This window comes from Mus caroli, chromosome 19 (assembly GCF_900094665.2).
Source record: "Mus caroli chromosome 19, CAROLI_EIJ_v1.1, whole genome shotgun sequence".
Taxonomy (NCBI): Eukaryota; Metazoa; Chordata; class Mammalia; order Rodentia; family Muridae; genus Mus; species Mus caroli.
In genome coordinates this window covers 19,591,142-19,604,804 of record NC_034588.1, presented here as the reverse complement: position 1 = coordinate 19,604,804, position 13,663 = coordinate 19,591,142, and the positions used below count along the sequence as shown (strand labels likewise).

Genomic DNA, 13,663 nt, shown 5'->3' with positions numbered 1-13,663 from the left:
CCCAGGGAAAGAAAATGAGCTCTGGAGCCAAATGCAGAAGAGGAAGCGATTGATTTCATGCCCACTATTATTCTCATCCTCCCAAATAAGAGAATCCATTGTTTGGCGGGCTAATGGTTAAGAAAGGTGGGGATGCGCACAGGTAGCCCCATCCCTGAGACCGTATCTAATTCCCTAGTGTGGCTCAGGCTATCCTCCAGGCTGCGTGGGGGTGGGGGTGGGGTAGGGGTGTTGGGAACTCTCTCTAGCCATGGGTAATACAGCCAGAACTGCATGCATTCTCACGCCCCAGAACTGGCGTCCCAGCCCAAGTGCGAAGTTGGGCATTGCGACCTGAAAAGCAGAGTAAGAGCCATTCAAAGCAGCAAGTTACAGTACCTTGAGAAGTCTGACAGATGGGAGAAAGGCTGCGTGGCATAGCTTCCGGATGGTCCAATTTAGGGGTCGAGAAGCATCAGTCTGATTCATGACCCCTTCCAAATTCCACCGGGAAGACAAGAAACTGCAAATCTGGGCAGTGCCTAGAAAATAAACGGTCCCCCACGGCCCTGGCATCCCATGGTCATCTCCACACCTGCAAATTCCATTAGGGCAGAGGCTTCCTGGAACTTGGGAGTCTAGTCAAGTGGCGTTTCCTGAGCCCCTGAACCTTCTTAAGAAAGCCACCTCCCCTCTCCCTGCAGCCGTGCTCATGCATACCAAATGTGGCCGAATGGAGGCACGCTGCCTGCTGCTTCGGGGAGGGGATGCTTGATTTCGAAGGAGAGGGACAGCCTGCACAAAACAGCCTGTGGTCGGAGTCAGAGGAGCCTGCTCCAGAATGCGCGCTCCCTCTCCTGCTCTCCTCCTGCAAACACAGGTCAGGCATTGGGGGGGAACCCGGGCCATTTGCTTTGCTCTCTTGTTTTGGGGGGGAGCCAGGAGGAGAGCAAAAAGGAACAAAAATGAACCCAGAAGGAGAACTTATACTTTTTTGCACAAAGCATCTTTGAGGGGCTGGAAACTGGCGCAGGGGGAGGGGCTAGGACATCGGGAGCGAGAAGGGATGCCTCTGAATGATAAGATAAATGCTTCCTTTTTGATTTGTGTGACATAATAAATTGAGAGCCATCGTAAAATGGATCTATAGTAAAAGGAGATCCCTGCTGTGTTCTGAAGTCTTTTATTAACTATGATTGACAGTCTGCACCCTGATACAAGCAAGCCCCGTGTAGATGATAGATGGTCAGAGGCTTAGTCAAACTCGCACATACACACACAGAGAACAAGGAGTTACTCCTGTCACAGAAAGCTGTACAAAAGAAGATATTTATGACTTACCTTTTCAACAATAGTAGTTTCTAAATGGGGGGATATTCCCACAAGATAGACCTTCTCTGCAACAAAGTTTAACCCTTAAAGTGCCTTACAGGGTACTGTCCACCAAAAATGGTTTCCTTGAGTGTCCCCTCTTCTCAATAATTTTTGAAGGAGGCTTTACAAAAGTGTAGCTCCATTGGAGCCAACAGTTTTTAAAGCTCCCATGGTGAGATGGAATACGAGGGAACTTTTCCATTTAAAGGCAGAATTTGGCCAGTTTCACTTAAAGCAGGGAAGCTCAGGAGGGCTGGGTTAGGGCTGGGGGTGGCCCTTTCACACCCCTTATTTGGACTACCCACTCTCCCCAGACATTAAAGTTTAGTAGTATCACTGACAAAAGACTCTGCCCAGGAGACTCCCCGCACCCTCACCCTTCAAGTGTTTCTAGGGTACTTAAAATTTCCACCTTGTTTCCTTTCCAGTGACTGTAGAGATTTTTTTATTTTTAATTAACCAGAAGAAATGGGTAACAGACCCCTCCCCTTTCCACTCCTGAGACTACTGTGTATTCTGGGATAAAATCCAGAGGGGTTAGAGCAGATGTGCTATAAGCCTGCGTTTTAGGATCAAGAACAAAGAATGTAACAATACCTGACACCTGCATCACTGCGCCATTTCCTAAAGTGCTCCAGAGTCAGAGATGCTGAGTACTGCAGAACCACTGACTTGAACATTAAAAAAAAAATCCTGCACCGGATTAGTCTCTATTAAAGCAGTGTCAATGTAACAGGGTTCACATATGGTTCATTTCCTGTCACCATCCTATGTCCACAGTGGGGAGAAGGACATTTTGAAGTGTTGGCAGCTGGAATGTCAGGCACGGTGTTGGGCACTTCTCATCATGTAAGTTCATACTCACATCAGTACTCCAAAGCAGGTGCTGCTATAATATTCCTATTTTAAAGATTAAGCAAGTGTCCCTCTCTTTTTCATATATATATATATATATATATATATATATATATATATATATATATATATATGTATATATATGTATATATATATGAAATAGCAATAAAGCCTTTACCTTGTTTTTTGTTTTTGTTTTTTCTGGTCCTTTAATCTGACAAGAATTGCAATAAAGGATGAACTAAGTCCCTCACAGGTAGGTGTGCTATATCACTGAGGTTTGCCTAACCTCCTAAATCCTAAAATCTGGCTTTAGTGTAAAAAATAAAATAAAATCCTGGCCCTGGCCTTGGGCAATTTTCTCATCTCTTCTGTGCATTGGAATCTTTTATCTCTGAAATGGAGACAATTACACAACTGCATACCCAGGGGTTTCGTGAAACCCACTGAGCTAGTGGCAGTGAGGCACTGAATTCAGTGCTTGGCATAGCAACAGCCCCCTCTACCAGGGTTCATCTTCTAAGTAGCAAGTCTCTATTCCACACTGGCAACCCACTGACACTTCTCATTAAGGATACTTTGTGTGTATGTATGTAGTACCAGGTAATAAGATCAAGCAAAACAAATTAAACCTGGATGCTTCCTACGAGTTATGAAGTTTAATAAATGAAGTAAAAAATGCTGCAAAGGCAGTGGGGTTTTCCTCTGGCTTTTCTTACAGAATGATAGTCAACAGATAGCAAAATATTTCCTTAAGTGAGCAGCCTACAAGGAGCCAGCATTTCTTGGCTACTAAAGACCCTTAAGTGGTTACACTTGTGAGAAGCTAGCCCCTGGGAAAGGCAAGGACATTACAGTTGGCTACCCTTGCCCCTCATTGTTTCAAAAAGTTATGAACACTACAATAAAATAAAATAAAGTAAAAGAAAAGAAAAGAAAGAAATAAAAAGAAGAGAAAAAGGAAGAAAAGAAAGCATCCTTTTGAAACCACAGCCTTTGATTCTCTTAACTCATTTAATTTTTTAAGACTAACTTTGGTCAGAAGCATAGTTAGGGGTTGTGTGAAATGAGGAAGCATGAGGAAGCAGGGAGGCGTCACATTCTCTCTAGAAGTAATTAGAAGGATGCGCACAAAACCTTCAGGGAGTGGATTTAGAGGCTATGAAGCAGCAGCAGCAGCAGCAGAGGAGATGAAGATCAAAGGATGAGTGGCTTATGGAGGTGGCCTCTCATCATTGGAGCAATTTGTGCCAGGATTATTTGCTGTCAAATATCTTAAGAGAGGTCTCAGGACCTCCTTCTCATTTAGAAGAAATGCCCCTTCCCAAGAATGAGTTCTCCTATGCTTTAAGAGAGGACCATAAGAGGTTAAAGCAGAGAAGTGTCCTGGCCAAGGCAGATAGGGTCTCACACATCCAAAACACCCATTTTAAATGTTAAACTCTGAGTGTTTACAGATCTAAATGGTCAGGTGACATTTTGGTATTCCTAAAAGTAGCAATTCAGTTGTGTTAATTTTTTGCATTCTAAAGTGTGACTTTCAATATATTTTCATTCTCTTTATACTATGCAATGCCTCTTCCCATTGGCAATTTTTCAGCTCAGTCTCTGTGCAGTTAATAAGTCTATCTATACCTATAGATAGTCTATGTTTTAACCCTCAAGATCATGTTCCCTCTTCAGGAAAAGTCAAATTTGATGGAAAATTAAATCATACTCAGTTTTCTTGATATCCCTCTAATATAGAAAGATGAATTAGAAAACTTGAGGAACAAGGAAATATGCACAAAGAACAGACAGATCAGAATGTTTAAAACCCTCCTCTTCACGTGCTCTATACAAACCACACTGTCCTCTTTACTATTTGACACTGTCCTGTGTTTTCTATGACTGTGAAAGACTACATGACCAAATGCAACTTAGGAAGGGAAGGGCTTATTTGGTTAATAGGTAATAGTTTTTCATTCCGAGAAGCTAAGGCAGGAAGTCATGATAATAACCTGGAGGCAGGACCTGAAGCAGAGACAACAGAGGAACTCCAATTATTGGCTTGCCTGCCATAGCTTACTCAGCCTGATTTCTTATACAATTCAGAAGCATCTGTTCGTGGTAGCACCACATAGAGTGAGTCAGGGATCATTAATCAAGACAATACCATACAGACATGCACAGAGGCCAATGTAATGGAGGTAATTCCTCAACTGAAGTTCCCCCTTTCCAAGTACCCCAGGTTTATTAAGGTGACCAAAACTAACCAGTACACACAGTGTGGTGGTTTGAATGAGAATGAGCCCTGTAGGCTCATATATTTGAATATTGGCCTCCAATTGGTTGAACTGTTTGGGAAAGATTAGGAGGTGTTTACTCAATGAAAGAAGTATGTTACTGGTGATAGACTTGGAGGTTTCAAAGCAAATGCTATTCTTAGATCTCTCTCATGCTCTCCCTATCTCTCCCTCCCCTCCCCCCTCTCTCCCTCCCTCGCCCCCTCCCTCCCTTCCTCTCTTTGTTTTATGCTGTGGACAAGAGGTAAGCTCTCAGAAGTGTTTCAGTGCCCTGCTAGTCATGGACTCTAATCTTCGGAAACTATAAGCCCCAATGAAGTCTTCTATTCATGGCCTTGGTCTGGTGTGTCTTTTCTGTAATAGAAAAGTAACTAAAACAGCAGTTGTTAGTACCAAGGAGTAACTGGCCTCATCATGCTGTTTTGGGAAGAATGTGGAAGACTTCAGGACTTTGGATTAGGAAAGCATTTGAGTGTTGTAGGCAAGGCATAATGGGAAGTCCAAGAAGGTGCTTGGAAGAAAATAAACTCTTTTTTAAGTTGCCTTGGTCATCTTCAGAGCAATAGTAAAGTAAGAACACAAAATGTTCCAAAGTAATTTTGTATATTCTGTTATTATACCATTGAAAACCTTGGACATTTGAACATTAATTGGATGTATATTTCAGGATCTTATTTTTGAGTATGGTCTGCAGAGGGCAGATGATATTCCAGCATTCAGAAGTATTGAAACCAGACAATCATGCCTCTATAGGTATCTTTCTCCACTTCTAAATTCTGTACTAGTCTTAACATTCCCTTTACTTATGACTGGCCTCAACTCACAGCTGTCTCTTTTCTTCTTTAGAGGTGCATTTTTGTTTATATGAGCATGCTTGTGCGAGTATATATCTTGTGTGTGTGTATGTGTGTTTGTGTGTGTGTGTGTGTGTGTGCATACATGCTTATAAAGGCCATAAGACAACCTTGGAGCCCCTGGAGTTGGTGATTAAGAGATGCTAACGTGGGTGCAAAAAACTTCCCTCTGGTCCTCTGGAAGAACAGTGAGCACTGTCAGCTCCTGATCCATTTCTCTAGCACTCACTTCATAGCTTTCTTGTCTTCTGCCAGCTCAATAGTTTTATCAAAAAAAAAAAAAAAACCCAAAACATCATTTGTGTTGAGAACATCATGGTAATTTGATTTTGTCTGAAAACCATGTGTTTTTTTAAATGTCTTTATTCTTTTTAACTGTACTCAGAGCTATAAACATTTTAGAACTTCTCTGATGTTTTTACGCTATCCTTTATAATATGAATTCTCATTATAGACCCTATTGATCTATAACACTGTTATTAATTATTTCCAAATATTCTGTTATTCAAATAGATTAAATGATTTTTATCCCTTTGGGATTCTTTTATGGCTAATAGATTTTGAAATAGATTAAACTATATTAAAATAAATTACTCATTTTAAAAACTAGCATAAGCAGCATTTGTTTCATATAAACACACACACACACACAAATATTAATTAGATATTTTTACACTACTCTATTTCCCCCCCAGTACTGGGTTGTTTTCCCTGCTTGCTCCCCACCACTGCCCAATTGGGCATCTACAATGACAGAGGTTCTTCCCAAGACTGGGATGAAATGTAGTTCTTCGTGACTTCTAAGTCAAGTTGTCTTTCCAAGACCAGTTTCCCAAACACCATTCTAGACTGCACTCAAACTGATCCATGTAGCCCTCTGTTTCTCTACACTGGATAATCCCTCTTCATACCATGGCATGCAGTAGGACATCCTCTTTGGAGCTCTACGAATGCAGCCTCTTCAGGGCTGCATCTAACATTGGGTCACAGGGGCACATATAATATAGTAATGTTTCAATCCTCTTAAGTCCTTTGAAATGCTTTTCATAAAGGTCTTTTAGGGAGCTTTGAAGGAACGTCACTAACAATTTAGCTTCTACTGAAATTTTTATCAGCAAGCCTATGCAATATTGTCTTTAGATAATAGTAGCTCACATCCACAGAAAACTGACATTCTATCTCTTGTGTATGTGCATACACACACACACACACACACACACACACACACACACACACACACACACACACACANAGAGAGAGAGAGAGAGAGAGAGAGAGAGAGAGAGAGAGAGAGAGAGAACACCCGAGTTGTTAAGTATAAATTCCTCTTCTTACAGGTTTAGAGCTGGCTTATAATGGAAATTCCACACTGGAAAGCAGCCTTCTGTGTATCTTCATCTGATAGCTCTGACATTAGACTCAGTTCTTCTGCCTTTTATTCACTGCATGGCCCTGAACCAGCTGTATCTGCTATCAAAGCCTTAGTTTCTTGATATAGAAGCAGGGTCTACTATATCATCCACCTTCATATTTTGGGAAAAAGAGAAACAATTATCACAACACTAATAGAGTGAAAACCATATATAACTGTAATTATTATAAACATTATTAATATGAGTTACCATGTTCAATGGTTGTGCTGGTAGTTCATCCCAATGGCTAAGAGCAAGGACCAGATGCCCAATGGCCTGGACTTATAGCCCAGCATTACCATTTATAAGATGATTTGGGAGTGCCATTTAATCTTATGAATATCTACATTAACAGAATATGATTTCACTAGTTCTTAATAGATGTAGAGGTCACAGAAGAGGACCCTACCTGTTACCAAGGCTTACAGATATTAGCAATTTGTGGTTAACCTAACTGAAGATGCAGGTGCTGTCCAACACATTGATGCTGCTCTAAGGAAACAAAGTAACATTAAAGGAAGAAGGTACACTTAAACCATAAATGTGGTGGATGCATGAGTGTTCACAATGCATGCAAAAGAAGTAGCCAAGGGAAGATGTTTTAAAACAAATAAAATTTCAAACATCTTTACCTTTCCTTTTTTCTTACTCAGGTAGGAGAAGCCACTACAGAGAACCAGTGGGTAAATGCACACACCTGACATTCCTGACAGCATCCTCCACCCCTGCAACTGAAAGGCAACCACACATCTAGAAATAAGATATGAAACTAATATATAAAAAATGTGTTGCATTGAAAATTTAAAAGATATGCAAACATCTTGTATCTCACTAAAAATAAAAACCACACATGCTTAATGGGACATATATGCCACATCCCCATCTCCAAAGGCTCAGGGATCATTGTTGAAGAGAAGATGGAAAAAATACCAGTGCCTGAGGCAGTGGATGGCTACAAGGAAGCAGTATCCTTAGGACAGAGCAACTGTGACAGCAAACACAAGTGCTATTGGCAACTGGTAGCTGCTGGGAGGCAAGTCAGTAGGACTCTGGTAAATTGACCAGGCTCCAATAGAAGAGAACATGACCAGGATTATTTGTGCAGCACACACTGGTCTTGATGGCTTACAAGAAGAAGAAGAAGAAGAAGAAGAAGAAGAAGAAGAAGAAGAAGAAGAAGAAGAAGAAGAAGAAGAAGAAGAAGAAGAAGACACAAAATTGAGTGGGTAGGGAGGGGAATTGATCTGTGAGGAGCTAAAAGAGGGAGATAAATGAGATCAAACACCTTATATGAAATTCTCAAATAACTAACAGACTATTGTTTAAAATCACTCACACACATAAAGTGCACAACAAATTTAAAAGGTCAGGAGCTAAAGAACACCCACGTTGAGCTTTGAAATCCTATTACTTCCCATTCACAAAGGGAATGATTTTTTTTTGCAATGATTCTAAAATTTTAATGAGTCCATGGAGCCTTGTTAAAAGCGTAAGAATTTAAGATGTTCATTTTTAACTACTTGATAGTCACAGTTTCCTGATACTTATGATGCTATGCTGTTTATTACTGCACCTCTTCTCTCTGTTGTAAGCTTAGGTGTGTGCAGCACAGTGTGTACAAACAGTTACACTTCTGTGTAGACAATGTATTAGAGGAAATTCATCAGCCTTACCACGGTGCTATTGAACTAATGGACCTATTGAACTATATGTGGGGTAGGGAGATTGAAGACATCAATCTTCAATTTCTGCTTGAAGAAACTATCAGTTGAACAGAATCTCAGAAATGTATTGCTAACAGTGCACCTTAAGAAAAGTATTGGCCACGGACTAGTCAAACATGGACACATTCAAGTCAAACAGTAGATATACCCCTGCCAATGTCTTCTGGCTCTCATCCATGAGAGCTGAGTATACCAACCACACATTGAGCCTTGTGCATGTGGAGCCTCTCATGCTGATGGCCAGGACCACATTAGAACATAAGGTCTGCTCACCTGGGAAAGAGGGACATACTGTGATCTGGAAAATCTTCAAAGGGGTGGCACTGCCTCAGAGTGGAATTTCATGATGAAAGGTAATGAAAATTGTATGTATTGTACTTGCTATTTATTCTGGTCATTCTTTGAGAAAATGTGTCCCTGTACTCATTCTGTTATCTTATTTCCAACAACGATGAGCCTTATTCATAGCAGCTCAGGAATTAGATGATTTTAGTTGGTTGGCCAATTTTATATTTTAGGAATTGTGTGTGTGTGTGTGAAGGGGGATTAAAATCAATGCAACTTGAATCCAGGGTAAACTGGACTTGAAACCCTATTAAGTTATTTGGCAATTAATATAATTTTTGTAAGTCTTAATTATTAAAAACAGATAGAGCTGATTGTGATAATGACAAAATGATCGACCAATTGCTGAGTGCTAACTACAAAGAGTATTATGTACCAAGAGCTCACTCAGCGTATGCCTCTTAATACACACAGAAAGTTTGTAACATTCTCTCACTATGACTAACAAAGAAGCCGCCTCTCAAGTTGATATTCCTTCAGGAGGTCACATGAGGCAAGGTAGACTTAAATCTAGGCCCATCTGATTCTATCATCTATAGTTTTACCTATTACAAGATACAGATGGCCATTTTAAAAGGCAAGGGTGAAGAAAAGCTCTTCTGACTTTCTGTGAAGAAACCAGCATTTGAGATGTTGAACCTGAACAGAGACAAAGCAGTGCTGGAGAATTCACCGTAATCCCTGAGACTGGACAGCACAGTCCTTCCATGTCTCTGGCTTTTGTTCTCCCTATTGACTCTCGCTCACTCCCCTTCCCACTTTGTGGTTTCAGTAGGCAGACCTCCATAGTGAGACAAAGACTGTCCATACTCATTTGGCATGCCCAAGAGTTATTTAACAGCTCCCTTCCAACATGGTACATACTAAATTAAAAAATAATATTTCTACAATGTTCATAGACAGGTTCAGCTTTTTCCTACACATACAAAGTTGTTTACCTCTCATTATTATCCACATTTTATTCCTACCTGCATTTTCTAGATCAGGAAAGCAATGCTTAAATTAAAAGTTGAATGCATACACAAGTTTATTCTGCAAGTTTCAGAGCCATGGTTTTTATATACTGTATGAGGTTTATTGGCATGTTTAAGCAAAGTTACATTTAGGGCAATTGAAACAGTTTCAGATACCTGATGAGACATACCATTCTAAATATTTAGAATAGAAATAGATGGGTTCAGATGCACAATAATGCACTTAGGTCAAGACTGTATGGCTATCATGGTTAATTAAACTCAAAAATGTCCATGGAATCATTTAATTATGATGATTATTTAAGATTACTTAATTTTTACCTGAGGCATTATAATAGATAAAAGGAAGGATAATGTTCCCAAGGGGTGGACCTTAAGTGATAGTATTTTTGGTAAATAATAGAAATGAAACCCTTACATTAAGTTTCTGGGAAAATAATGAAAGAGGAAGCAGAAAAATTGTAAAAGCCACAGATCTAGGGCACCTGCAGCCAGACCCTGTGTTCTAACTATTACTAAAACATTGTAACCATAACATCTCAATAACATGGTTGCTTAAACAAGACCTGAATAATGACAACAAACACCAGCCGACATGTCACTGTGAATGGGGGACATTTTACAAGGTCCTATGCCGAGATGAAAAGCTATAGTAAATCATTAGCTACTGAGAGAAGGAAAATAAGTTTTATTCAGGGAAAAGAGTTTATACAATTGAAAATGGTCAGTTCTAAACAATATACATTTATACTAAATGGACTCAGTAGATATATATTCATAATATACATAAGATTATATAAATATATAATGTAAACAATATATATTAATATATAAATATATATCTGATTTAATTGAATATATTTTGATTTATTTGAATCTTTCTGATTCTTCTTCTATTATTTTTCTCTGAACCTTAATGTAAAGGTTTAATTTCTATCTATCATTTACCAAAAACCGTTGCTCAAAGTTTCCCACCCCTTGGGAAAATTACCAGACATTTGAATGCAATGTCTTGAGGACAGTCAACAACAGTATAGTAGATACCACAGTGTTTCTGGAACATGGTGTGAAGTCAGTCAGTCTGTTGGCTGCAGAATGAACGAGTAAGACTAACTGGACTGAGCATATTTATCACAACCTTCAAGTCATTTACGAGAGTCTCATGCTGTGTACTGTAGAGTAACAAACTGAAATTTTCTTCAGCCTCTTTTGGCTTCTCTCAATCTTAACCACACACTTCTTAAAAGTCTAAGAACTGCTACTAAAAAAAATAATAAAAGGGAAAAAAACCTATAGGCTCTTACTTCAACTACAGGACAAGCTCTAAGCACAGACGTACTTGGCAAAGAGAAGCCAAATGAGCAACAGGGCATTATAGGTACAAGAAATGATATGTAATAACTCCTATTTAAAAAATCCAGTTATCACTCATTAAAGCAGTGTCAGATATCCCTGTGAAGACATTTCAGTAAGAGTCTTCACATATATAGAATACATCCTTATTGAAGAGAGACTGTATTTCGTATAAATGCGAGTCTCTATTTAAAAATGTAGGCACAGTCACCTATACATCAGCAGTAGCAAACAGACTCAGGATGATGATGATGATGATGATGAAGGTGATGGTGGTGGTGATGGTAATGATTTAATATTGATTCCTCACAAGCTTATTATGATCCCCCATCCACAATTATACTGACATGTTGGTAAGGAAGATGTAATTACTAACTTTGTTTAACGGGGAACAAACAAGCTCACTGAACACGGTTTGATTTACCCCAGTATCTCTAGCCTCACTGTATCTTGCTCCTTTCATGAGGCTTCCGATCACGCTCCTCATGACAAGGCTAGTTCTTAGATTGAACCATGTGCTGAGTCTACTTTCAAAATATAGTCTTCAGGAAAAAAATTAATGGCATACTCGGTGGCGTGGATAAATCTCAAAATCATGAAATTCTGGAGAAGACAAAGCGAGAGCGACAGAAATGAGAAGCATGGCTGCCAGCAAGTGCTCATGGGAAAGATCTCACAAGGAAAGGCCAGGAAGAACCTCTCCAGAGTAGTGGAAACATTCTATCTTCGATTCAGTGGAATTCGTTTAGCTTCTGACACTGCTAGAATTTGCCAAACGATGTGGTCAAAACTGATGGATTTTTGTATATAAGTCAGAGAAAACATATTTATATTCCCTCTGATTATAATAAGCCTTTTTATTGTTGTAAATAAAAAGAAATGTAATCACCTATGCTATGATTTACATTTGTAATGGCCCCAGAAGTCCATGTTTTAAAGGTTATTCATTAGACTGCCCTTACATAGAAGTAATGAGACTGTTGTATTTGGACTCTTGTGGTCACTGAGGGCATATCTTGAAGAGAAAGCCAAGAACCCAGTTCTCTCCTCTCTATTGACACGAGTATGTGGTGAATGGCCTTGATCTGCCATGAACTCCTAGCACAACATTCTGCCAAGTCAAATAGTATCCACCAGTCAAGAACTAAAGCCTCCCCCCCAAAAAAACCTGTGAGCTACAATAAAGCATTTCTCATTATAAAGTGGATTACCTGAGGTATTTGTGATAGTAACAGAGAGCTGATTAACAAAACTTACAATTCCTGATATGGCTTTTGAATATCTAATCAAGTTTTTTTGCTCACTTAATTTATATACACTTTACTATGATTGTATCATTGATTCATATATAAACTTTTGAATATTCTGAAAACGTTAAATGTTTACATTTGAATCAGTCACGTTCCAGAGTAGACAATGCTCAGCTTGCTTCCATTTTAAGGTTATAAAGATACAATTTAAGCCGAGGAATGGTTTATTTATACATTGTAAACATTTTTTTCTAGACTTTTGATAGACATTGCCACCCTACCATACAGCAAAGTACCATTTCACCATTTCACATGCCCTTCAGCAGCTAGTAAGAATTGCTTATTAGTGAATTATAGATTAAAACTTGGAATCTAATTAAATTTGTTTGGGGCCAAGCTGATAACAGAAAAATAAATATATGTATTTCTATTTTGCAACTTACAAGACTCCATTTTTGCTATGCTCATTTGAAATCCTATCACCTGACTTTTTTCTGTTAGAGTTTAATTTTTCTCATTAATTCTTGAATACGATTTTATATTAAGAATATTATCCTTGTCACATTAGTTGCTAATAGTTTTCTATTCATCTTTCAATTTTCATATTGAAAACAAATCTTAACATTTATAGACTTGGCCTATATTCTATGGATAACTGTCATTTTAATTCAAGTTTAGATAAAAGATTGAATATACGTGTATGTCCTTTTTAATCTCTCTCACTGGATTTCAAATATTAGTAACATTTTTTACTTACCCTTGAGTAGGTCACAGTCATCCTTCTTCTTTACTACATGTTCATCAAAACACAGCTGTATTTTTTTCCAATTTCTAATTCTGTTCAATAATATAATCTGTGATCCATCCTAAACAATATCTATTGCTTCATACTGACAGATGTTAAGGGCCTGTTCTCATTCACAAATACCATTTCTATAAATGAAAGACTCCATAGGCCTTCAAGTACTTTCATGCCATTTTAGATAAATCCAATCCAATATCATCCCACATGGCAGTAATTGCTACCACAAAATTGACTGACAAAAATGGGTGACATGCTGCTGCTGAAAAAAAAAAAAAAAAAAAAAAAAGAAAAGTAAGCTAAATTTCTGAGCTTGCCAGAAGCTCAACCACTAGAAACTTGAAAGATGAGCGCCAACACTGAGTCCTGTGGATGGGAAGCCAGAAAATAGGAAACTGGGTTTTCCAGAGCTGTCTACGTGGCACAAAACCAGATGGGGACAGATCCCGTTTGAGA

At 38.8% G+C, this 13,663-nt stretch overlaps 1 protein-coding gene across 33 annotated transcripts in view; it reads right to left on the bottom strand.

Annotated features, from left to right (window-relative positions):
• Positions 1-930, bottom strand: part of Trpm3 (transient receptor potential cation channel subfamily M member 3) — a 533,889-nt gene extending 532,959 nt beyond the window's left edge. For 27 of the 33 annotated variants that reach the window (XM_029472394.1, XM_029472404.1, XM_029472405.1 and 24 more), the window contains exon 1: positions 379-930. In XM_029472394.1, coding sequence (XP_029328254.1) covers positions 379-555 — 177 coding nt within the window. In that variant the 5' untranslated portion in view covers positions 556-930. The remainder of the gene's footprint in view (positions 1-378) is intronic. The other 6 variants (XM_029472414.1, XM_029472412.1, XM_029472413.1 and 3 more) reach the window with 3 other exon arrangements.
• Positions 931-13,663: the final 12,733 nt, after the last annotated feature.